Raw genomic sequence first — 27,218 nt, 5'->3', positions numbered from 1 at the left:
ACTCAAAATTAGATGTGTATTAGACACTGCAGCGTGGTTGAGTATACAAAAAAATAAGGTAATGAAATTTAAGACCTTTGTGAATTATTTTTTTTTACTTGGACAATATAATTTAAGACTTTTTAAGGCCTTAATTTAGAAACATGAAATTGAAGACCTTTTTAAGACTTTTTAAAACACCGCAGCTACCCTGCTATTGCTCAAAAAAATGAAACAAAAAAAACAACAACATTGAAAATATGCATTCTTGAGGTCGGGCTTGTCTTTCCACAGATCTTGATCTAGAGGAGATAGAAAAGTATAATGCCAGACTGTGGAACTTTCAGACAAACAGACAAAGCAATAACATATTCACCATGGAGACAAGTCGGTAGCGTACCCTCCAATAGAAAGGTTACACAATTCCACCTCAACCCTAACCCAAACTTAAGCCCCAAAACTATATTCAACTTCATATTATGCTGACTGACATTTGTGTAGTTCCTGCTAGAGCTGGGTATCATTTAGAAGTAGCTGATACAATACATATCTCGATACATAGGCCACGATGCGATACATATTTCGATATAGTGCCCTTTCTGTTCGATATATTTCAATTTGATTTGATATGGTTCAATAAAAAATAAAGCCTAAATCATGGCTATGATACTAAAAGTGTTTGTTAAATCACTTCTTGTCCAAATGAATATGAAACACACCCATTTTAATCATTAAAAGTGTGAAAATGGAGCTTTCCATAAATAAATTCAAATTAAAATGAGTTTTCTTCCACTAAACAAACAACAAAACTGTAGCACTGTAACAAAATAATTTAGTAAAATAGACCAAAAAATACTCTCAATACAGCAGCCCACGATATCAATATTGTATCCTCACATTAAACGATACGATATATATCGATATTTTGATATTTTTGCACACCCCTAGTTCCTACACTTTTAATACCGGTCAAAAGTGAGCAAAAGCAAGAGTAGATGGTTAGCAGTTCATAAAGCTTGTAGACCCTACAAAGTACTAACTGGCCTATACGTACATGATGAATCCTAAAGTATCTCATAAAATACACTTAATATGTGATTACTACTGAGTAAAACATGCAAATGAAAGATATAAAAACATTTTGAAAAGAAGTCCCCGCATTTGGTCTCATAACCTTGGCATTCTTTACAGAAGTCGAAAACTCCTCTGCATTTTCCAGCGCTCTGCTTAAGTAAATACACTCTAAGAAGCAAATAACGCCTACTACCAGCTCATACTTTGACTTAAACTTTGTGTGCATACAGGCAAACATAACCTTGAGAGTGTACTAATAGTTCATTATTTGTTCAGGAGAAGGGCTGCTGGGTTATGTGTGCACATCATTTTAAAGAAGGGAGGAAGGGATGGACCTCACAGCGGCTCTGGCAAAACACAGCAAAGGGGAGCAGGTCATAAAACATACTGCTCAGGAATTTGAGAGGGTCCTGGTGTTGATTTCCTTCATTTACGCAGAACAGAACAATAGGCCCAGCTTCCTTCACCAGCTATGTCTGGAATGTAAGTTTGAAGATCAGACATGTTCTCTTGTTTTGTATAAATATATGAATACTATGAATACCCTTTGAATCAATAAAGTATCTATCTATCCATCAGTAATGGAAGGAAATGAAGTACAAGCAGTAAAGTAGTGTACTGAAGTAAAATTTGTAAGTATCTGTAATTTACTTAAGTTTATCATATCTTTATTTTTACTTCGCTACATTCGAACAGCAGGTATCTTCACTTTCTCTACTTTCTACATTTTTGAACCAGACTGAACATCACAAGGTGGAACAGCATTTGAGCTTTGGTAGACAAACTTTAATAGAGGATTACTCAAACATGTGGGAATGAAACAAAACATAACTGTATGTTTTGAATGAGGTAACAGCATTATAACATGACTTAAATCTCTCAAAAGTCAATGTTGCTTAATATTGGACCTTTTAATATGAATGAGAAGTCTGTTTTTGTGAAGACAGCATACGTTTTAGATTTAAAACATTCCCTGGATTCCCCAAAGATGATAAAGGGAATTTATTCATTTATTTATTTATTCATGTATTTATACCTCATTAGTCTTTACAGAGGTCAAGCCTATTATTTCTGGGGTCCAAGCCAGCATTTAATTTACAATAAAAACATAACATTATAATAACTTAAAAATGTGCCATGTGTTCAAGTGTATATTACATTATGGAACATTAGCCAGAATATGTCCAATAAAATGACATTGAATACAGGAGATAAAAGTTGGTAAGCTCCAAAATTGTGCTCCAAAAGTTTACTTGTACTTTATTTTGTAACTCTTAGGGATGGGACAAGATCACATGCCACAAGATCTCTTAAGACAAAACTGATACGAGATTGTGCACACATGCTGAAAATTATCTTGTGAGATTTTTTTCCTATGTTTTTACGAATGGATTGGATAACAAAATCAAGTACTGGTGAGTTACATTTTTTGAGAAGATGTAATCCCAAAAGCCACTGCAAAAATAAACAATTAAATAAAGTAAATCAGAAATGGTGTGGCCAAAATTAGGAACTGGATTGCGCAATTTATTTATTATGAAGAATGTCAAAATCTCGTTGATCTAATCTCGTGTCTCGTCTTGTTTTGTCCAAATTGTATCTCGTCCCATCCCGAAGTAACTCTTTTTCTTCAGCTGGAGTGCATGTTTGAATTTCCACTTGGGGAGGAATAAACGTAATTCTGATTAAGTTATGCTCCTAATTGTAATGTATTCTATATATCAGATACAACATATTGACTCACTACTGTAATGTGTTTCAAATTAAATTCCACTTACAAAATTATCTCTTATGATCTTATTATTCATAACCAGATAAAATACCTGGGATCCTTTTCCACACTTGTCTGACTACATGGATAATCTTGCCAAAGCCTCATTAAGCATAGACTCCGCTCATATGTAACCCTTCTTTTATAATGAATCTGGACCAAAATAGTTGCATTTAATTACTCACCCTTGTCAAAGAAAAGCACCCATTAGCCTGTAGCTGTTTATGAGTTTCTGAGCAGAGTTAAAATGCAAACCAGCGCTACAGCTAATGTGTATTAATCAAACAGAGGACAAAAATGATTAAAAACACGATCTTACCCTCCGTTCACCCCGACAAACTTCAGGTTTTTCTTGGCTCCCTTGTTCCCCGGCTTGTCTGCAACGCCATTTTTCTTCATAATAGATTTGAGTCCAGCTACAGAGGAGGAAAGGAAAAAGAAAGCAGCAGAAAGGTGTGAGAAATTAATTAGATTTCATAATATGCTGTGTCAAAAAAGTGCCGCAACATGTATAAAGTTACCTGTCAAAGACCTGTCAATCGCTTTCTACTACTCCTGCTTTCTTATTACTTTGGAAATATTGTTTCTACAAGATTGTCATGTAGATGCAGAAAACACCAAAATCTGATTATTATCTGATTTCTGGACATTTAAGATTTAAATCCTAGGTCCTATATTACACAAAATTTACTCTTGTGAGCTTTAAACCATGTTAGAATGTTGTTACCTTAACACAAACATACCCAGAGTTGTGTTTTGTTCATTCACACATGTTTGATTTTATTATCAATCTGTCCAAAACTCAAAATGCTCTGTTCCTTCTTGTGATGTCATGTAGTGGTAGTTTTCAAGTTAACAGCTCCTTTTACCTTTAGTTCAGTAGAGATGGGCAATTCCAGGACTGAAATTATCCAAATGATTTTAGTGAAGGTGTATGAACGCTTGTGGGTAAAAACGAAAAAATATTTTATAGGAAGTGCCTTTAGACGGTGATGGCATTTTTGGTCCTTAAAAACACAAAAATCTGAAACCACACTCCAGAGTGGAAAAGTTGAATACGCTACACTGTAGCATTTCTGTCTACACTGCCCAAGATGCAAAACTCCAGTCAGATCTGCTCACGTCGCGTATGCATTTAGGTCACATACATCACTACCTAGAGTCACCACTGAGCCACCTGGCATGCAGACCCAATCGAATTCCACACACTTTTGCGTCACCGTATGCATGCAGCTTTCCTCCCAAAAACGCTTGTTTAAACGCGGAATAAAAAGTGAAGCCATGTGAATGAAACAAAACAAAACTCCAGTTATGTCTGATGAGGAAACATTATATCATAAATCAGAAAATAGCATAATATGCAATCAAAGAGACAATGTTCAGGAAGAAATGTTAAGAGGTTTACATTTCATTTTAATAATCTTTTAACCCCAAAGTGCACATTTAACCACAACCAGTCAAATTGCTAATAAGTAATAAATAAAATAAATATGGTTAATAAAATAAATATGCATGTTTACTGCTTGAAATGAATACATAACCAACATTCGCAGTTTGAATTTTGATTTCAGTTCAATGCTAGTTAATCTTGCAGCTCCGTAGTGCTGGCAAGTCACTGTCACTGTCTACTCCACAGTGTCAGAGATTTCTTGGCGACTGTTGTTTTGTTTGTCTCAAGGCTTCACACAAGGTCACAATGATACGATACATGCAAGAGGATCTATCTGCAGACCGAAGCGATGCATTGTGGGGGATGACAGCCTCGGTGGGATTCCCCTGCTCTTCCAACAACTGCACTTGGAATCTTTATCTATTTTTAATCTTGTTTGTTAGATTAAGTTCAAAAAAAGGGTGTGTAGTGATTTATCTGTACTGTCTCTGGCTTCCTTCCCTACAGCACATTTTATCTGTATCATAGTGACAATTAAAACAACTACGTCTTGTTTCGTTGACCTGGGGAATACACGAGTTTGCTGTCAACAAGAGTACTCTGGATAAAACATACAACTGGGTGTATATTTTATTATATCCAAATGCTATTTTTGTAAATGATCCCAGAGCATGCAAAATAATATGACACCAAAAAGCGCTGTCATTATAATCGTCATTATCATTTCATTATCTGTTAGTGGGAAATTGATACTGAATTGAGAATTATACCAGAGCCAAATTATGATGAAGACTTAGTGAAAACCTCTCCATAACAATCAAGGTTAGAATCTGTGAAGGTAGTCTGACAGGTGATGTATGTGGGGATTGAGGCTGGTTTATGAAGGGAGACACACTTTTGTCCAGATGGCTGTTCCTCTCCTCAAACTGCCCTGACACAGATCTACTGACCCTCCTGCACTGAGACCTTTGACTGAGACACAAAGGTGACTGACAACAGCAATATTTGCTCTGCAGCTAAACTTAAATTTCCCTCGAGATCAATAAAGTATCTACAGTATTTAATGCTCTCTCCAGTATTGTATTCTCCAATATACTAGGCTTGTCAAATCCAGATCAATGCTTTTAATAGATTCTCACTTAAAGGTGCAATATGTTTCTTTTCTAGACTTTTTGGAGATGTTATTGCTTTGCTTGGATTGTTCCACAGTATGGCATTAAAGTTATCCATCTTCCATGTATTAGATTACTGGTGTTTTTATTGCTCAAAACAGCTTGAAAAATCATGTATTATTATTGTGGGTGGAGTCGCCTCTCTACAGATCTGACCTGTAACTTGGCCCATTGACATCACCTACTTTTCTTTACAGAAATAGGTAAGTTAAATGCCATATGGTGCTACACTCCAGGCAAAGCAATAACGTTTCCATGGGGGCAAGATGGTTGAAGGCCCCACAGATCAGTGTACTGTATATTTAGGGTTAGGGTTGCAAAGTTGAGTCTCTCCGTGCACAGTGAGGTGCACACTACCGTACTTAAAGGCGCACTATGTAACTGGGGGGTCTGCTACCTGCTTGTTTCCATTGAGATGTTATTTCTTTGCCTGGATGTTCCACGGCAGGGCATCAAGCACATCTCCCTTGCATTTTTTCAATTACAGGTGTTTTATAGCTCAAAAATACCTTAAAAAAACATGAATTCTTACTATGTGGTGACTTGCTTCTCCATAGATCTGACCATTAACCTGTCTCCATTGTGATTACTAAATTTATTTTCATACTGTGGAATAATCAAGCAGGCAGAGGTGGGACCAAGGCTTTGTTTTTTAAGTCTCAAGGCTTTGACCTCAAGTCCAAGTCAAGTCTCAAGTCAAATACAAGCAAGTCCAAGTCGAGTCTTGAGTCACTGGCCCATAAGTTCAAGTCAAGTCCAAGTCATCAGCTTTGAGCTTCAAGTCATTTCAACTCTTTAAACCAAAGTACTTAAAAAACATCCTAGTATATTTGTATGTGAGTATTTATAGAGTATATAAGTTGTAGAATTTAATTTAGTTTTTCCTTTTTAAATATCTTGACAAGATCTTAGTGTGAATCATTACGGTCAAAATAGAAAGAAATTAGATTTAAAAGTGCTTCTCAAGTCTTCTCAAGTCACAGGCCTCAAGTCTGAGTCAAGTCCCAAGTCACTGACCTTCAAGTCCAAGTCAAATCTCAAGTTTTAGTAAAATTTATCAAGTCTCAAGTCTTAAAAACAGTAACTCAAGTCTGACTCCAGTCCGATTCACAACTTGCAAGTCCCCACCTCTGCAAGCAGGTGCCACACCCTCCACCAGAAAAGTGCACATTTAACTGTTTGTATGTGTAGAAATTCAAGGCAAACTAAATATATTTTAGTATGTTATATTTTAGAATGTACCGTAGGTGAGGAGAAACCTTTTGTGAATTTCTTTTGATAGCTCACATTGTGTCCCAGCAGGTAGGAGACATTCCTGGAGAAGCTGGCAGTCCATATAATTATCAATATGCAGTAAAGTTACTTCCTGTATGTAGTCTGCATTTAAGTCTGACATTTGAGTTTTGTTGAGAATCATATTTGAAGGTGATTACTTTATTATTTAGAACCTTGCCTGAATTTATCTACTCTGAGCAACTTTGACTACAATCATAAATCATGTTACGTCTAATCTACAGGGTTAGCAGGTTTTACAAATGATAAGGCCTTGCGTAATTGGGATAATTTGTCATTTTCAGAGGACATTATACTGCAGTAAATAGCTCCTCACTCGCAGCCATTACATCTAAAGTATCCAAACACTATGTTGTTTATATAATTATGGACTACACTCTACACTACAGCTTTGTCAATTTCACACAAGGCTCATCTTGTGCTTGTTCTTGTACTAGAGGGCATTCTTCAGTATGCACAGGTCATAACATAAGCTTTATTGACATGATACAACCTTGACGCTGCCAGGCCTACTGATCTAAGTACACTGTAATTGATTGAGAATTGTGTTTTTGCTGACTCAAGTTTGACTCCTCTATTCCCGTATTTAAGATGTGACTTAGAGCAGATAAGGTGTTAAGGCTGACTGGTACAAAGATTTGGCATTGGCCCAAAAACATGAGCTCAAATAAGGATGCAGTCACCATCTCACAGGAATAATGTTTTTAGATACGCAGTCTCTCAGGGGAAAACAAGACAGGGAGAAAAGAGAGTGTAGGCAGTATTTAAATGACTTTCTGCTAGGAAGATTTACCATACATAAACAAACTCTTAAAATATGCACTTTTCAATGTAAGTTTATTCTGGACTAGGAGTTTAGGTATATGCACGAAAACTAATATTTAGTGTGATGAAATGTTGTTTTTCATGATTGCAGTCTAGTACCCTTCATGTTATATTTCTTGTGAGTCATTCAGTTCATTTTGAATGTATTAAAGCTGTCCTATGTAACCTTTCTCGTATAAAGTCTGCCACGTGATTGTATCCATAGAGATGTTGCTTTGCCTAAAAAGTTCCACAATATAATATTAAAGTTATCTCCATGAAGACAAGAAGGTGGCGCAACTAGGTGAAGTTACAAGCCAGAACTGTGGAGAGGTGACCTCGCTGACAGCATATTTTCAAGGCATTTGAGCAATAAAAACCATACTGTGGAACATTCTATAGGCAATAATATCTCCTTGGAGACAAGCAGATAGCAAGCAGACAATAAAGGTTACACAGTGCCCTTTTAATATGAATCTCTAAACTACAATGACAGTGATCTTAGGTGCTATGATACACAATTGTTCTTGTATTACACAATATGTCATGTATGATAAAGGATTTAAATTGTAAATGACCACTGTTTAACCACAAAGCTGTTCCATATATATTACCATCTCTAGAGGCATTACGCACAGTATATTTTGCACTTAAAAGAAGTCTCCAAGTGCATAACTCCCTCACTGAACTTCAAATGAACTGTGAACACATGTGAATGATAGCATAGCTGCAGCCCTCAAGCCAGAAGAAGAATGGACAGGCATCAGGAATACATAAGACATTGCATTAACCATGTGATGCTTACACAGTCACATGTCAATGCACTTTGGTTTATGTTTATGAAAGCAATAGTGCCTGGTGCGCAGGGCCAAGGAAATGATTTGTTGGAGGCTGATCATTAGAAGTGCTTCCTTACTGTGCATTCTGTCAATAAATAATGTGTGGGGGAAGGAGTAGGTAGAAGGGACACTAAATTATATGGTTCATAACACTTATTGGATGTCTGGCACTGAGCAGCAGATAATGAAGCATCTAAAAGCAGTTCTGCACCAGAGGGGGAGGGAGAGACAGCATTTTACTTTGAGTTTTGTACAATATAATGGGTAATGATTGCTATGCTCTACTTAATCTCTATCTCAAAATGCTTAAGAGATAATACTGTTAAACAAGTTGAGTTTGTTGCTCTATATCCTTGGGGAAAAAGTATACAACTTTTTCCATTATAGTACAAAATGAAATTTTAAGATTTACAAAATTTTGTACTGATGTGTTCTAAGACACTGCCCCCAGTGCTGGTGTTTAAAGGCAACATATTGTGTAAAACTTTTATGTGCTTGTAACTCTGTTTTATTGAGTCATACATGTGAGTAATTTTGCATTATTCTGCATTGGAGGCTTATGTGCTCTAAAAATTTTAGTTTTTACTTACCCCCTGTCTCCACCCACTAAACTGTTTACGATGAAGATAATGTGAAATAATGTTGTATAATACTAAATACCTGAAAAAAAGCATAAGTCTTCCTTAATTTTGTAAGCTATGCCATTGTAAGTAAGAACTGTGTAATTTAAATGCAATTTATTTCTCTGCCCTATATTGTAAATAGGAATTTGCTTATGCGACTACTAGACAGTGAGGGAGACATAATGCTTAATGCACTGGAAAGGGTCAAATATGAAAGGCAGACTTACCTTGCTCTTGCTGCTTGCTGGCTGCTGCTGCTTTCTGGGCCGGGGAGTAGAAGGCCGAAAGGACGCTGAGAGAGCTGACCAACTGACTCTGGATGGAGCTCATCTTGGATGGGGCTGGTTTCCCCGCTGGTTTACCTGCTGCACTGGCGGGGGTTGCCTTTCCTGCTGGTTTGGTTCCAGTCCCTTTTACTGGCTCAGCTTTCTTCCCCGCTGTCTGCTTTGGAGCACTTGGAGTCTCCTGCTGATTGACTGTCTGTTGCTGTGTTCCTGAACTCCCTAGCTGTGCCCACTGTTCACCCAAAAGCCCTGTGAGGCGCGTTACCACCTGTCCCAGGGCAGCTGGTGAAGTCGGAGAATCGCTTGACATTTTGCGTTGTGTTTCTGCACTGTCCCGACGTGAACCCTGGCCCTCTCCTGAACCACGGCGTTGAGCTGCTTCACTAGAGCCTCTACGGACTGGCTGGGTCTCACTCCCTTCTTTCTGCGTTTGAGCATCTCCGCCTGAACTTCTCCTAGAACCCTGAGCTGGGACGTCTTGTGATCCCTGGCGTGTTGTTCGTGAAGTGGGCTGGGTGACACTAGACACCTTTTGTGGAGCTTTGACTTCTTTCGAGTTCCTTCTGGTTGCTGAGGTTTGAGATTGGATAGACTTAGGACGAGTTGTAACTTCACTTTTTGTTTGAGGTTTGGACGGAGTTTGTTCCTGATTTGCCACTTTGTCTTTAGCTTGAGGCACAGGCGTGACTTTTGGGGGCTCTTGGACTTGTGAGGAAGTTGGAACGGTAGGTTGAGAAGTAGTGATGGTAGTGGATATCTGTTCTTGGGACGGTGTAGTTTTTTGCACTGGGGTTGGCTGGGCTGCTTGCGTTTCCATGGATACCCTACGTGGTCGGACAGGTGCGGGCTGAGGTTGTGTGGGTGCAGGTTGGGGCTGCTCATTTGAAGGTCTTCTACCTCTTTGGGGTCTCACAGGAGCTGTTGTTTTAGGAGTTTCAACCACCTTATCAGCGGACACAGGTTCTTTAACTTTGGGTCGGACCACTTCCACTTCCTGTTTTTTCACTGTTTTATCCACTACACCCACTTTAGTCTCAGTTACCTCTGTTACTTCAGCTTTTTCATCACTAGGTTCTTTGCTTTCTTCCTTACTTTCCACAATCTTTTCTTCGACTTTTGGTTCCACATCTTTAGCTGCAACACTACTTGAATCTACAACTATAGACTCATCGACTTTCTTTTCCATCTCTAAAATTGACTGTTCTATTTTGGTTTCTGCAACCTCAACTAAACTCTCTGCCACTACACTTTCAACAATCTTGCTTGCTTCTTGTATTGCTTGACTTTCGTTCATCACCTCCTCTGTCTGACTGACAACGGCCTCCACTTCTACCACCATTTCAGTACTTACAATTTCCCTCTCTTGAACCTCTACACGCTGTTCTACATGCGTTTCTACATGTCTTGCTGGGTTATTATCAAGTCTCCTCACCATCTCAGTTTCAGTTTGCTGGTCTGTCCTTGGCGCTGCCTCTGTCTCAGTCACCCTATCCACTGTACCCACCCTCTCTGTAACAGTCCCCCTGTCTACACTGCTGGTTCTTGGTCTTATCGGATGATTGTTCCCAGTTTCCGTTTCGGTCACCTGGTTAACCCTTTCAGCCACTGGAGTTTCCGTGGTCTGGTCTTGAGTTATTACCCTCTCAGTTTCTGTACTTCTTTCCATGCTATTCGCTCTCGGTCTTGGTGGAGTCATCACAACTGCTTCAACCGCAATTTCTGTCATTTGAGTGTGGACTTGGTTTGCGTCTACTCTCTGATCTACACTTTCTGCTGCTGGTTGGGGAAAGCATACTTCCACGCAGATTTTGTCCGTATCTGTCCCTTGGTCCACTGTGCTATGCGGTTCTGTTTCTGTCTCCTGATTGGACATGTCCACTCTTTCTGTAATCGTCCCTGTGTCAATGCTTTCCCTCCTCGGACGCTCCACCATTTCTGGACTACACACTTCCACCCTCATCCCTTCGCTCAACTGCAAAATTTTCTCCTCTTTTGCCTTATTTTCTTCTATCTGCCTTTTCAATAGCGAACTAGTTCTTTCTAAATCATCTGTAGCCTTTGAAAGTTTGGTCTCAAGTATTCTTAACTTTTCTTGCAGTTCCTCAACACTATCTACCTCGTCAGTTTTCGCTTTCTCCGGGCTGACATGTTGGCAGCTGTTAATCTTTGTATCTTCCACAGTCTCCCTAAGTGATATTACCTCCTGTGATTGCTTTTGTGCTGAATGCTCAGTTGAACTCTGTAATGTGTCTTGTTCTTTGCTGGATTGTTCGCTTTTGATTTCTGCCTCTGAGAGTTTACTAGTTTCAGCCTCTTTTGGTCTCACTTTGTCAGTCTTTGCTTCGCCCTCATCCTTCTCTGTCCCAGGTTTGGTCTCTAGGGTCTGTGTTGTCAAAGCTAATTTAAGCTCTTGTGATGGTCGCTGTCCTTGTTGTTGACTGTGTGTCCCTGTATCTTTACTTTCAGCTGCAACTCTGGCTTTCATCTGAGCTTGGAGCTGTAAAAGTAACTTCTCCCTTTCCTCTCTCAGTGCAGATATCTGTGCCTTTAATTCTGGTATAGTTTTGACCTGTTCTTCTAACTCTCTGACGCGTTTCAGAGCTACGGTGATCTGTTGGTGAAGCCCTGTCCGATCTTGGGGAATGCGCCGTTCTGTGACATCAGGCGAAGCACGAAACATATTTTCTGAAGAGCCATTTTCTGGAGTGACCAAAACTGGACTACTTGAATCAGAGCCTTTTCTTTGCTGCAAAGTAATGGGCATGCTGGATGCTCGGAGTAAGTTTGGTCGGTTTTGTAACTCTGCTGTTGACTTCTCATCAAGACGGGAGCCAACGCTCGTCTCGTCGCGTGGTTTTGGTGAGACATAGCCCTGATTTGTTAAGCCCCTGCTACTCTGACTTGTAGACCCCAATTCACTTCTGAAGTCAAATATCTGCTGGACTTCTGTCACTCTGGATTTTGGTTTGGGTCCCAGAGTGGATGTCCCAGACCATGCGGTGGTTTCCTTCGGAGCAGGTCTGACCCCATGTCCAGGCAGGCTGAAGTTCCGGGGCAATGTGCTAAATTTGGGTGGGCCTTTTATCCGTCTCTGGATGTGGACTCTTTTTATGGTGTTGCCTTTTTCAATATCATCGACATATTTGAGAAAGTCGAGGTCCAGGTGGAAGCCATAAGGAGTCTCCACTGAGTAGGGCAGCTGCTTCCTCTGAACCCCCGCCTCACTGCTCTTGGCCTGAACACCATTGGCTGTGGGGAAAAGGAGAAATCAATACAAAAATCTATACATGTCCTTCCACCACTTGTACTATTACAAATAACCACACACACAGAGAGAAATGGAAATAACAATGATACTAGAGCTGCGTATCATTAAGAATTACTTTCATATAATTTTATACAGGTTTTATTGTTTTAGGACTAGTATGATGATCGCATTTTTAGCAGTTATACCTTTTGTTGTCACTGTGCAGCACTTTGGAAACTGCTGTGTTTGTAAGATGTGCTCTTCTATAAATAAAGTGGATTTGGATTTAAATTATCCAATATAATACATACCTCGATATATCGACAACAGTACAATATGTATGTCGATACAGTGGGCTTTCGATTTGATACAGTACAATATGAGTTAAAAAAAGCCAAATCATTTCTGTAATGTTAAAAGTCTTTGGTAAACCACTACCTGTGCAAAGAAACACATAATTTTAATCATCAAAACAGTGAATATGTCAAATGTGTTTACTTCCTCTAAACAAGTAACACAATTGTAGTGCTGTCACAAAATAATTTAGTGAAATGTACCAAAAAATATTGGAAATATATATCAATACAACAACTGATATTTTGATACGGTATCAATATGACATTTGAATATTTTTGCACACCCTTTAATGATACAATTATACATATGCTCCGTGACAAAATCCACACCACCAAACAAACAGATAGTGATCAGTTATTATTCGCATGCACCATTTGTACAGACAGGCTGCCCCAGGATCACACATGGTGCTTCATTATGTAAAACCATATCACTTACCGGGAAGCAATTATCATGCAGTGATTGCGCCAAAGTAAACTCATCTGCATGCTAAATGCTACACACACTGTGAGAGACAGTGGGCGGTGATCACCTGGAGGAAATAAAGCCGATCTGCATGCAAGTGTGAGTGAGGCATGAGGCATGAGTCAACTGCTCACAACTTACCTCACAACACAAACCAACCACAAACCAACACAAGGCCTAGTTTTTTAAAATTTTTATTTATTAATTATAGCTATTATTACAAATTATCAGGTCCGACAGAAATTTGGGAGCCCAGGGCAAGAAGAATCACATGGGCTTCCCTCTAATATTAATTAATAGACAGAGTTTCCAATTCTGGGCCCTTACGATCCCAGGGCCCAGGAAAAAATACCCATTTGTCCCCCCTGTTGACTCCCCTGCTACTTTATTTCTATATTTTATTTTTACTTGTACATATATATTTCTATACTTATGCCTTTTTGACCCCAGTTTCTTGCAATTTTTGTCATTTATTTAGAATGTATTATTACCATTTATATTTTTGCTCTTTGTTGTTATAGGATATATGAGTATGTGTTAGCTGTGTCTGAATAATTTCTCTGGTGGATCAATAAAGTTTGTCTAAGTTTGTTTATTTATTTATTCTATTTTTTTTCTGTCTAACCCTTTCTTTTTATAGTCTTTAACTTTCAAATTATGATTATGATTATTATTATTACCGTTTTTTGTTTTTTGTACCGCCTCTTTTACTATCATTATTATATTCATGTGTCTCATTTATTTTTGTTTGTGTTGTTAAATGGAAAATAAAAAATCAATAAACATAAAAAAACACCCCAGGTCACCCTCGTCCGGTGAATTAGAGGATAAACTAAGAAACACCGCACAGATACATTCACAGGCAACAGCGATACCTACCACTTTTCTTGTCCATAATGGGAGGGAGAGTGTTCAGTCATTGATTTGTGTTTAGCGCAGTTGGAGCAGGCAGCCTGGAAAAAAAAGAAAGAAAAAGAGTTTAAAATATTGACTCTCACAAATATAACTTTTGTGGAGATGTGCAGAGATAATCATTGAAATAATAGTCACTTTAAAGATGCAGTGTGTAACTTGGATGGTGACTTTGCCACTCGCTTGTCTCTAGGAAATGATATCGCTTTGCCTTGAATGTTTTACAGTCTTACATTTAATACATTGAATAAAATACAAGTTACAGGTGTTTTTATTGCTCCTTAGTTCATGCATTCACACAGTAAGCAGTGTAACATCTCCACAAATCTTGCTTGTTACCATGGAAATAGATATGCTCAATGTCATATTGTGGCACATACCAAGGGAAAGCAACAACATCTCCATGGTGATAACCAGATGACGGACCTTCCACTTGAAATTTTAGCAATGCACCTTTAAATAAACATGTGGCAATGATGCACATGGTGTTTTTGTTGTAGCCAAACGTATAAATACATTATGCAGGGTTAACAATAACAGAATTAACAGTCTGACAGCAGATGGTAAAAGCTATTTAATTCCAACTAAGCCACAGAAGCAATAAGATGCACCACTGTATAGAATGAATTAACATATTTTTCAATGAACAAAAACATATGTATCTGATAGACTGAAAAGCTATTGTAAATTCAACACTTAACATAACACATGGACTGGAACATGGTCCATTCAAAACCACTTGTATCATTTGTTCCAGTTGACGAAGCCACAAAACTGGAGTTACTTTTCAGTTTAATCAAAATAGAAATAATCAAAACGTTAAAGGATTACAATGAGCACACTAATGAAATATCCAATAGTGATAAAAAACACAAGAGAGCCCACCCAACCTTGAATGAACCACACTATTTGAATCCGTATTAAATGAACCTCAAAACCCTTATGGCTAAACGCAAGCTCCAAGGCTGTTTAGCAAATAGGCCCACATTATTCACGCTATTTCCATGCACATTTGCTTCAGTAGAGAAAATATGCAATATTAAAGACAAAGGGCTGCTCTGAGGGCCCGAGGCTGCAGCTTAATAAGTGTTAGAGTTCAGACATATGAGAAGGTGCAAATGAATGCTGTCTGTATTCATCTGGAAACATGATTTATTACATCTCCGAAATTATTGCACGATTACAAACTTTTTAAAGCACAAGATATAACAGCTAGAGTCATAGTAGAACAACAAATTAGTTTTAAAATCATACTAACAAAATATGTGTTATGTATATAGACTGTGTATATAACTGAACACAGCTAACACGGTAGGCAGCATGTTCCAAATGGAAGTGGAATATTGTCACCCCTCTCTCCCCTTTGGGCTTCAAATGTTCGTATTAACTCGCTCTAAATGATCCTGGTGTTTTTACTTTGTCTGTTAATAAATTCCTATTCCTAATATGGAGCTCGACACCAAATTCACCCCTGTAACCGTTAGCCTCGTGAGCTTCATTTGACTTGGGCCAAAAGCAATGGGTGACGTCACACTCCCTTAGTCCACTTCTTTATACAGTGTATGATTATGTAACTTTTCTTGTGGGCTTTCCACCACCTGCATCTCCACGGAGACGTTATTTCTTAGTCAGGAATGTTACACAGTATAGTAATATACATCTGTCTTGCATTTAATCAATGAAGTTATTTATAGGCTTCAGCTTCCTGTCTGTGGGCAACATTTTGAGGATATTTACCTATACAAAAGATAGAACATTTTGGTTTTAATTATTATGGCTAGAATTTTTATTCAAATTTTCATCACTCTGAAACTCATGATAGGTGTCTTTTTTACTGTGGATGAGCTTACCCCTCCATAGATCTGACCTGTTACTTAACCTGATGGTGGCATTTGGTTTTGTACATTTAAATACAGTATATACTTGAAACTTGGAACTATACTCTGGAACATTATAACTAAAACAATAACATATGGATGGCCATGGTCTGAGCCCAGATTAGTCCTGCTACATACATGGGTTGCTCTAGTTCAAGTCCGGGTTTAGTCCTGGTATAGTCCAGGTTTATTTCTGGGTTTGCTCCCAGTTTAGTCCCACTTTTGATACGGTGTATGTGCTAGGGCGAGCACATCCATAATTCAGACAGGCAGATAATTACACGTTTCAAATTATAACTTAACTTAAAAACTTTTTTATAACACAGTTTAACAGCTTTGTTCTATTAATAGCAAATGTGACAAGAGCTCCATCTGCATTGGAAATCCCTTTGTCACTTGACATTTAAGTCTACAGTATACCTGGGTGTGCGCTTTGTAAAATTATATAAATAAAAAGATCCTCACGGGATTTCAGACACAGGCTGTTCTCTGCTTTTAAAATGATTACTTTGATGTCAAGAAACAGAATAGGAACTTACAGCTTTGCCCACACAGCATCAAAAGACCATCTTAAAAACTCTGAACACATTTCACAATAGCAGACTCCTGACCACACAGAAAGCCATTTGAAGTCCCTAATCAAATTCCAGCACAATTCTCCACCTAATGATATTTCCAAATGGCACACACAATTGCATTTGACAGAAGAGGGGCTGTAATTGATTACGTTAACATTTCATTCAGGTATTCATTAAAACATAATAAGTGTTGTGCTGACTCAGCTCCTGGAGTACTGCCCGAAACTGTTACTCAAGCAATTTACCAGATTTGATTAACCCTTGACCCTAGTTGAAAGGTGGGCAACAAATTCACCACAATATAAGAATGTGGTAGTAGTAGTAGTAGTAGTAAGTCAGGTAAGTATTAGGAAGTATAAGGTGAATACAAATTTGTAGTAATTGTGGGAAAGATGGGTGATTTCAAGATTAAAATTCAAGGATTTATTGTCTTTGTTACAGTAACAACAAAATTACATTTACAGCATTTATACAACAAGTGCAAATAGTATCAGTGAAATTCATAAAGTGCAAATACTGAAGTACATACTAGTATGCACTATTGATGTACTTAAAGCATGTAACACAACAACATGACATAAAAACAGAGGTAAATACAGTGTAAGAAGTATAATGAGTCCAGTTCACAGTTTTCAACAATATGCTTCTCGTAATACTATTAATAACCAACCCGATTTATCAGTTATTGGCCAATATTTGCACTTTTTAGTGAACTGGCTATTGGTCTTAAATATCCAGCACATGCCCATGACCTTTTTTTTTTTTTTGGCCAACCTGCTGCCTAAAGAGAACATTCAAACTTTATTTGAACACTTTAATGCAAATAGATAACTGCTAAAAATGTGACTATGTAGCCCTGTTGAAGGTTTGTGGTTAAAAAAAGGGACTGTAGGTGAGTTTGGCAGAAATTAAAATAACATAATTTGGCAAAAATGACCAAAATCAGCCCAAAAATATCAGTATCAACATCAGCCATGAAAAAACATATCATCATCTCTAATTAATAATACAAATCATAGCAGCAGTAATAGCAGTATTTGTAAGAATAGTAGTTTAACTGTAGTACTTACAATAGATGAGTCAGTATTGAAGTAATAAAAAGTCTAAGAAGATAATGGAAGTATATTAAAAGCAGTTATGTAAGTGGAATGATCTAATGAGCCATTGTAGAAGGAGGTATTAAATCATAGCAGTAAACACCTCACACATGAATACTAATAACTTTTGATTTATAGTGCATTTTGAACACTTAAACACACTTAATACTGCATTATTCATTCACTCTACAACAGGTGATGCCAAGTTACTTCTTTAACCACTGCACCCTGGGGTAGACTGCCAAAAGCAAAGCTGCCAATCTGCACCATCTGCCGCTTCCGACCACTACCAGCCACTCACACACGTCTCGTTTACACATAGGCAAAGACGGTGAAGTGCCTTGCTCAAGCACACAACAACTATATGCACTGGTCTGAGCAGGAATCAACCCACTAACCTTTAAAAGATGCATTGTGTAACTTTTCTGGTGGAGGGTCCGTCAAATGCTTTTCTTCACGGAGATGTTATTGCTTCATTTGGAATGTTTCACAGTATGGGCTTCCTATCACCATGGAGACCAAACCAGACCAAGTTACAGCTCAGATCTGTGGAGAGGCAACCCTGCTCATAGTCAGAGTGCCTGTAATGTAGAGCGGCTTAATGTCATACTGTGGAACATTCCAGGCAGAGCAATGACATATTCATAGAAACAAGCAGGTGATGGATGTTCTACCAAAAAGCTACCCAATGCCCCTTTAACTTGGGTGATTTGTCAAAGTCGCAGTAATAATACTCGCAATCCACTTAGCGAATCGATATTTTTAGGAAGTTTCAGAGTAGATATTGTGATTGCTTCTTCCTGCAGATATAGTTTGGAGTGAATTACAGGCAGCATTTGGTGTTTCCGGGAGAGCTGACATTTTGCAAGACAAGCATTTCACGGACTGGCACAGTAATCAATCAACATGACAGCTCGATCCACCTCCGGACCTAAACCATGACAAGCCCTATTTGTTCCCTATTTCTGTCCCCGTACATGAGGCTTTAATAAAGAGCCTGGCTAGTGACCTGGAGGAGCCCTGTTGTCACATCTGAACAGATAGAGACAAAACTGTACAGCACTGGCACATGGTTGACAGCGGGTGATTGATACTTTGACAATAGGGCATTAAGATTAATCATACAAGAATTTGAATGGACACAGTAAGAAAATCATAAAGGGTGCCATTTTTACAGAGCCCATATTTGATTATTTTCTGATCTATGTTATAATGTTGTTTCCTCATCAAAAACAGACCTAGAATTGTGTTTTATTTCATTCACATACCGTAAGTTTAACGCACAAACCCTGCATATTTAGGCTGAGTTCTTCTCTCACACTGAAAGCACTCGATTCTATTTTGATGTCAAGTGGTGATACAGGAAGTGCTCCTCCTGTGTTTTTAAATATATCTTCACTAGAATCATTTGGATCATTTCAGCCCTGGAATTGGCAATCTCTCCTGAACTAAAATTAAAATGTAGCTGTTAACTTGAAAAGTACATGACATAACAAGGTGGAACAGATTATTTTGAGCTTTGGAGATGTAGACAGACTAATTATAAAAGACTAATTATTAATATTTTTGCAGAAGGTAACAGTATTAAAGCATGGCTTAAAGCTCACAAGAGTAAATTTTACGTAATATAGGACCTTTAAAGTATATATTTTTTTTACACAAACAAAATAGCATCATGTCATCTTTTGCATAAATTGTACTAACCCTGTAGTTTAGATTTCTTTAAACATGTTATGAAAATGTGATTCTTGTTTTAGTTAGTCAGTTCTTCAGGGTGTGTTTCAAATGTGAACTTTGAACAGAATCCTATAATTAAAACACAAAGAGCAAATTTAATCGCAAGTCTTGTCTCAAAAATCCTGAAAGTGCACTATGTATCTTTTTGGTAGGGGGTCCATCACCTTCTTGTGTCTATGGATATGTCATTGCTCTACTTAAAATGCTCCACAATATGACATTAAGCAGCTCTACCTTACATTTATTTAATTACAGTTGCATTTATAGCTCAAAAATACCTAGAAAAACAAGCATTCTGGGGGTCTGGAGGTCGTCTCTCCACAGATCTGACCTGTAACTTGGCCTGGTTTGGTTGCCATGAAGACAGAAAGGTTTAATGCCATACTGTAAAATATTTCAGAGAGTGCAATAACATCTTCATGGAGAAAAGCAGGTGACGGACCCTTCACAAAAGTTACATAATGCACCTTTAATTATTCTATTTTTATTTTTTTTCATGCAGTCGTACTTGACAACCATTTACCAATGCATCCATGGAGGGCAGAAAGCAATGGCCCTATTCACACATATTTTCAGGTCAGTTCTTTTTCCTTAAGGCCTAATTAGTCGGTTTTGGTACAGACAAATGTTACTAGTAATTGCAGAGTGCAGGCGGACTCTGCTGGAAACTGTACACAGTGGGCAGGCAACAAAAGCGTTCTCTTAATTAGATCATTATCAAAACAGAAATGTGGAGAGGTGGGAAGGAAAACAGAAAGTGGCGGTTTATAAAAAGGAGTGAGAAATGACAATTATGTGACAAGAATACATGCAAGGGCCATAGAGTTGCCTGGCAAATCTGAAAAACTCTCTCTGGATGTGAAACTAAAAAGTGAAAAATTTAACTTCTCTCACCTCAGATTAACAAAATGTAGTGCTTAGTTAATTGATTCTGCAGAAATCTGTGATGTTTTTTAGCCTCTTGAGATATATTTTCCATATTTGATTTGATGCCAACCCACCATGTGTGTTTCTGATTGGTTAATCCACCTGTCAATCACGCTCTTCTGAATTTAGAGCGATTCACCAGTGACCAGACCCACATCTTTGTTAAGTATTGGAGAAGTGTGTATTCTGAATCCCAAGCGCACCAGAGAGACTCATTAAGGCACTGGCTCTAGGTCTGACAGAACGAAAATAATAAACTCAAAAATCCAGTAAAATGGCATAAAAAAAAAATCAAATATGCCTGCAGAATTTTAGGGGGAAAAAAATGCAATTTTTCTGACACATTGTGATTAGATTTGTGATTTATGGTTTCAAAATTATTCTGTGCTCATTTTAAACATATTCCAAGAACATTAACAACCGAGAGAAGAATATAGCAAAAAGAAAATTTAATTCTGTCAACTGGATAAAGGTTTTTTCGAAGCTCATCCAAGCAGTTCTGGTCAGATTGCTGGTGGACACTATCTTATTCATATCTGACTGAAGGGAGGAGCTAACTACAATGAAACTACTCGGAAACCAACACATCTATTTGCTTATTTTGTCTCTTCGTCTATTATACAGTTGACGGAACTGATTTGTTTTTTGCTATGGAGCCTGTCTCTTTGTCTATTGCACAGTTCCAGAATTGAATTTCTTTTTTTGCCATGGAGCCTATCTAGACGGCTGAGGGATTAAACAGACAAATTGAGAAAAAAACCCGCTCATTTCTGAACATGTTTGTAGAGGGCTATACTAAAGATGTTTTTCTTTGTAATAAAAAGGCATGATATTTGGTTGTTTACAGATGATTGTACTACCTAAATAATTGCAGTCTTTGCTTTGTGATAATTACACTTACTCCCTGCTGTCCTGTTATTGGGTAAAAATGACTGTGAGGCTCTGATGTAGCAGAGAAACATCCTGGTAATGATGTTCAGTCTGAGGAGAGTAAAGAATCTGTCTAATGAGAGAGACAGTGGCCCCCAGAGCACACACAGCCCTGTTTCACCGTATTATAATTAAAAGACACTTCTGAAGCAGATCGCCACAAGGAAGGTCAACAAAAGCATAATGATGCTGGATTGTTTGTTTGATATGTAGAGATTAAAACATCATGAGATATAATGCTGTTTGTATACACAGGTCTATTATTGTAGCATACATTATACAATTTGGGATGAGCTGAAAGCAAAAGGGTCAAATGTAACTGACTTGCAAAGAATATTTCTATACAAATGTAGTACACATTAGGGGTGGACGATATCTCGATATTTTAAATATATCTCCATATTTTTTAAACTCGATATGGATTCTGACATATCATATATATTGATATAATGCTTATATTTAATTCTGATTTTGCCGCTTCGCTTGTTTGCCTTCTCTGTGCACACCCCCGCCTCCCCAATTTTTCTTGCTTGTGTCTCATTCATACCGCCGTGAACGCCGAAAGTTGGTGCCAATGAAAAGCTTCTAGCACCACAAACCTTTTCCACCATTTACAGACAAGGCCATCAGAAGCACATCCTCTGTCACAGAGAGAACACTCATATTCCACTAAGTCGTGTCGTGCAGAAGCACTGGCTACCTTTTGCACTTCAATATCAAAAGATATTGTGGAATTTGACATATTTGTTTTTGCAGTAGTTTGGGGGGGTTATTTTTCCTGTACAGATATCGGGATATATATCGCATATAGAGATATTGCAAATTATATTGAAATATATATTTTTTGCTCCATATCACCCAGCCCTAGTACACACAGTTACAAAAGCTCTTAAAACTATTACATATCTTTATGTATCCGACCCAAACTAAACTCAAAAGACTACACCTGCATGGGAGTTCATGTCTTCATGCATTTATGCAGAAAAAAGTATAGGAGACAATATATTTATATAGAGGCAGATTAAAGGTGCTATATTACACAAAGTTGACTCTTGTAAGATTTAAAATGTTGTTACTTCATCAAAAACACACCTGGGGTTGTGTTTTGTTTCATTCATATACTGTATGCTTGAGTAATCCTCCATTATTAGTCTGTCTACATCTTCAAAGCCAAAATGCTCTGTTCCACCTTGTGATGTCATGTAGTGATAGCTACCATTTGTTCAGTAAAGGCTGAAATTATCTGAATGATTCTAATCAAGGTGTACAGAGTTTAAAAACACAATGGAGTGCTTTAAGTATTACCACATGACATCACAGTCAAAAGGCCGGTTTGTCTATGCATTTTGAGCCATAAAGTCACCTGTAACTGAATAAATGTAAGGTAGAGCTGTTTAATGTTATACTGTGGAAAATTCCAGGCAGAGCAATGACATATCCAGGTGACGGATCCCCAATCCAAAAGTAGTGTACCTTTAAGTCTGTCTACCAACAGTTGTTTAATCAATTCAGCGGCTGATGATGTGTTTTAAGTTATTTTATTAACTTTAAGGTTTGGTGGACCACAGCAAAAAATGGAAATAATGAAATGAGTTAGCTGGAGCCTTTTGGGAGTGACTGAATACTGTATACACTGAATCTCTGTATCTGAATTTATTTTGTGAATACAGATTAAAAATTTGAGATCTTTTGGAAGTTGAACCCCCTTTAGTAAAGAAATAGATGAACAGGGCATGTCTTTAATCAACCAAGAATTTGTTCAAGTATGACCCTAGAGCTTATATAAACTAGCTGATATACAGTAGATTAGAAAGTATTTTGAGAACTATACATTTCATTCGATGAGAACCAACTAAAAATAACTCTCCATAATGGGCTTGTTTCTCTCATAACCTCTTAAAGGACACAGGGGCATCTCTCAGCAGCAGTCCAATAAAGCTGACAGCCTGTCCAGCCACAACAGTGTAGTGTGGTCCAGCAGACAGACAGGGGCCGACCCAGAGCACGGTTAATACAGCTCCACTGACAAGCTGGTTATTTAATGGCACCAGCATAGAGACCCTTATATCAGGTAGACTATCAAGAAGATGTAGTATTCAAACAGGGATGTCCCAATATAAAATGTATGTGTTGTGATTTTTAAGTAGACACATTGCAAGTAAACAATTATTCACAGTTACTGACAATTACAAATAACAGCGAAATCTTAAATTTTCTTTTAATTTACATTTTCTAGAAGATCCCCCCCCTCCTCTACGTCAAGAGATTGTTTGGGTTGCCTTGTCACGTTCTAGCCTGATTCATCAGCCGGTTTCATTTGGCGGGTACTTTTTTTATTTAACCAATCGCTGCTATTTGGTCGTGACGTATGTAATGCACCGCAAACGTGGCTAACTGGCATATTAAGTTTTTCCCAAATCCCGTCGGAAGAAGGGCAATAATGTCTTTCCCTTTGATAAAATTCACCAAATATCCTCTTTGTTCAAGCTTTAAATCCTCAATCTCGGGAATCGTGGCTAGTGTGCAGTCTACAACTTCCGGGGTTCTTGCAAACAGTCTAGTGTATTCCGATTCCTGACCTAGTCGCTGGAGAGAAATGAAACTGAGTGGAGGCACTAGGTGGCGCCGGCCTGGCTTGTCACGATTTGCACGTAGGTTGAAATGGTAAGACATGTTTTGTATAATTTCTAATCTTTTTGCAATTATTTTATTGACTATTTTATTCAATATTGCTGGTTCAATTAAATGTTGAAAAGAAAAAAATGGGCTATATTTAATGTCCAAATAGGCAACTTATGGATATCTTTTATTGCTGGTTCAATTACTGTTTTTCATTGTTCAAAACTTGAGTAATACTAATTGTTCATATTTTGTATTTATGAATAACGTCTATTGACTTGGGTTGCGAAAGTTTGTGACTTTTGAAATGTGGGTCCCCAGGAAAAAGGTTTGGGAAACACTGCTACTACGTGACCGGTTTTACGGAATCAAACTAGTGAATGGTGAATATAATGGTTAATATGACATTCAGGAGCTGGAAAAGGCCTGAACCTCTTCCTGCTCCTCTCCAGAGAACCCTGTGTCCTCCCATCCTGCGCCTTTACCCAGCCACATCTATCCATATCATCAATAAATATCTGTATATTGCACTAAAATAAAAACAATTGTAATTCTTGAATACTTCAGCAAAACTTGCCCCTGAACAGATATACTGAATAAGCAGTTCTTGGGGTAAAGATGTGTTTTCTGGTCTGAGAATCAGGAAGTGCACAGTTAGTATGCTAGTATTGTACTTGGCATTACTGTGACGGTCGCTCTGGATCTCTGTGAATAATGAGGATGCTCTGAATTAAAAAGGTAAGTGCGGGATAGTTCTGTTTTTCATGTTTTAACACAATAAAAACCAGGTAGAGCACCTTTAATGTGACACAATCAGTCAGGTAGTAATTTCTAAAACTGTCATGGTCATGTATGTCTATGATCATATTGGGACCTGAATAATCTCAATGACCAATTCACCAAATAATAATGACCTTCCTATTTTCAAACAAAAGAACACACTGAAATTTTGACCTTAGAGCCTTTTTGAACATTTCTGAGAGCTGCTCTGATATAAATTACATTCAAATAATTCTTATCTCTCTTTAAATGACCCTCTGACTCACTAATTCCCACACGCAAACACAAAGATTGCCGCTAACCCACCTCGGAAGAAGGAGAAAGCAGGCATTAATTGAATGTCATGGGTCGTTACATTGGAGCCCTGTGTAAAGGAGATTGAATTAGTTTAATACGTTGACATAGAGCAGGCCGAGGCAGAAGACAGCACAGGAAATAGAATTGGTCTGGACAAATAGGGGACAGGAGGTGGCTGGTGGGAGAGGAAAACAGTGGAAAACAGCCAGAGATCGAGGGTGGATGGGTTCACTGCTGAAAACTACTATCTTCTATTTGAGAGTCCAGACAAACAAATTATTTTTGTTTACTTCAAGTGCAAGGAGACAGTTTTATATTGTGAAATAGAGATGTAATAAATACAATATTCTTTTTATTTATTTTTTATAAATTCTTTGTTTTATGGTTTGTTTATATGTTTTATTGCTGCTGGGTGAGTGAAATGTCAGACCAATGACTATTCTGTTTTAAATAAGACTTATTTTTTTCGCTGGCAATGTTATCATCTTGACGATTTAAAAGCCACACAAATAAACATACTTGCAAATGTACTTGTTTTGGCAGTGTATATCTAATACTTGCAACGTGGAAAACTAACAGAACACAAGTGGGGGTAGTAATTCTAACTTTAGAGACAACGCAGACACAAAGCAAAGAGTTCCCAAGTTCAGGGAGGATAAGACATCAGGAAGGGCATCTGGAGTAAAAACTAAGTCATATCCTGTAAACAACAACGCAAACTTTTGGCCAAACAGTGTATATTTAGATAAGAAAAGAGCTTCACTAAAATGCAAACACAATATTAAACACAAAATAAAGAGTTCCTAGGCTTAGGGAGAATAACACATCAGAAAGGGCATCTGGAGTAAAAACTATGCCATATATTCTAAACAACAATGCAAAAGTTTGGCCAAAGACAAAGTATATCTTGATAAGAAGCTTCACTACAATGTAAACACAATACTTAACAATAAAATAGTTACTACACCATTAAGCCTCAAACACATCCATTCTAGTAGAAAGTTAGGAATCTATTCAAAATTCTTAGTCTTTTCCAACACATTTTCAACAACAGTTTGTGTTTAGATAATAGACTGTATAAAGAAGTGGATTAAGGGAGTATGATAAAGCTCTTCGAGGCCTGTGGTTATAGGAGAAAATTTGGAGCAGAGTTCCATATTAGGAATTATGACTGCAAGTATAGTAACAACCAAAGAGCCAATCGGGAGCGAAGCCTCCCTCCTTTGAAGTAAATGCATCTTTTGTGTTTCTGGCAATCATGAGTTTCAATAACAACTGATAATATTTTTTTAACATTGTATTTTGTAACAGCAAATAATTTCCAACATCATGCAGGCCTAATTGAGGCTACTTTTAACATCATTGAACATCAGGACACAAGACTAAACCAGGACTAAATCAGGTCTAAACCAGGACTAAACCAGGTCTAACCCAGGACTAAACCAGGTCTAAATTAGGACTAAACTAGGACTAAACCAGGACTAAACCAGGACTAATCTTGAACTTGAATTGTGTAAAATGTGCGCGAGATAAGACCATGTCCGCAAATTTAGGCTGCTTAAAATGTTTTTATTAATGCCATATAAAATATCCAGCACAAATGATGTTTAGTCCTGGTTTAGTCCTCCTGGTTCAGTCCTGGGATCATTCCTGGTTTACTCCACCTATGTCGTGCCTACCCAACAGCTCCTACTGAAAACAGCTGGTTTAGAAAGACTGTCCACCAAACCTGTTTCTAACACTAGCAGGAGTGATTCTGGGGAAAGAAGGTGTTTGATTAGTCTGTTATTAATGTTGATGTCTTGATTTACAGACAAAATAGCTAGAGTGGGTTAATATGAACATTTACGGCCAAAATGACGAGACTGACAGTACCAATTACAGAGTGAGGGGTGACGTTTTTTCAGTTGTAAGTGAATTGGAGCCAATGGAGCCAGAAGCGTGACCATACTAACTTCCTATTTACAAAGCGACAGCAAGTGTGTGAGCTATAGGGGTGTGCAAAAATATCGAAATATCAATATATCGTATCATTTAATGTGATGATACAGTATCAATATCATGGGCTGCAGTATCGATATATTGCCAAGAGTGTTTTTTGGTATATTTTACTAAATTATTTTGTTACAGAGCTACAGTTTAGTTGCTTGCTTAGAGGAAGAAGAC

The 27,218-nt window shown here is 37.8% G+C and overlaps 1 protein-coding gene across 3 annotated transcripts in view; it reads right to left on the bottom strand.

The window, feature by feature from the left end:
* kank4 (KN motif and ankyrin repeat domains 4) overlaps positions 1–27,218 on the bottom strand; it is a 162,518-nt gene that overhangs the window by 26,869 nt on the left and 108,431 nt on the right. For 2 of the 3 annotated variants that reach the window (XM_055164838.1, XM_055164837.1), the window contains 3 exons: positions 14,178–14,251; positions 9,173–12,478; positions 3,144–3,240 (listed from right to left, as the gene is read on the bottom strand). In XM_055164838.1, coding sequence (XP_055020813.1) covers positions 3,144–3,240; positions 9,173–12,478; positions 14,178–14,193 — 3,419 coding nt within the window. In that variant the 5' untranslated portion in view covers positions 14,194–14,251. Of the gene's footprint in view, positions 1–3,143; positions 3,241–9,172; positions 12,479–14,177; positions 14,252–18,160; positions 18,266–27,218 lie in introns of all 3 variants that reach the window. The other variant, XM_055164839.1, reaches the window with a different exon arrangement.

This window comes from Boleophthalmus pectinirostris, unplaced genomic scaffold (assembly GCF_026225935.1).
Source record: "Boleophthalmus pectinirostris isolate CB_2022bp ecotype Guang Dong unplaced genomic scaffold, ASM2622593v1 HiC_scaffold_7, whole genome shotgun sequence".
Lineage (NCBI taxonomy): Eukaryota > Metazoa > Chordata > Actinopteri > Gobiiformes > Gobiidae > Boleophthalmus > Boleophthalmus pectinirostris.
Note: the sequence above shows the minus strand (reverse complement) of the source record. Positions and strands in the feature narration are given on the sequence as shown.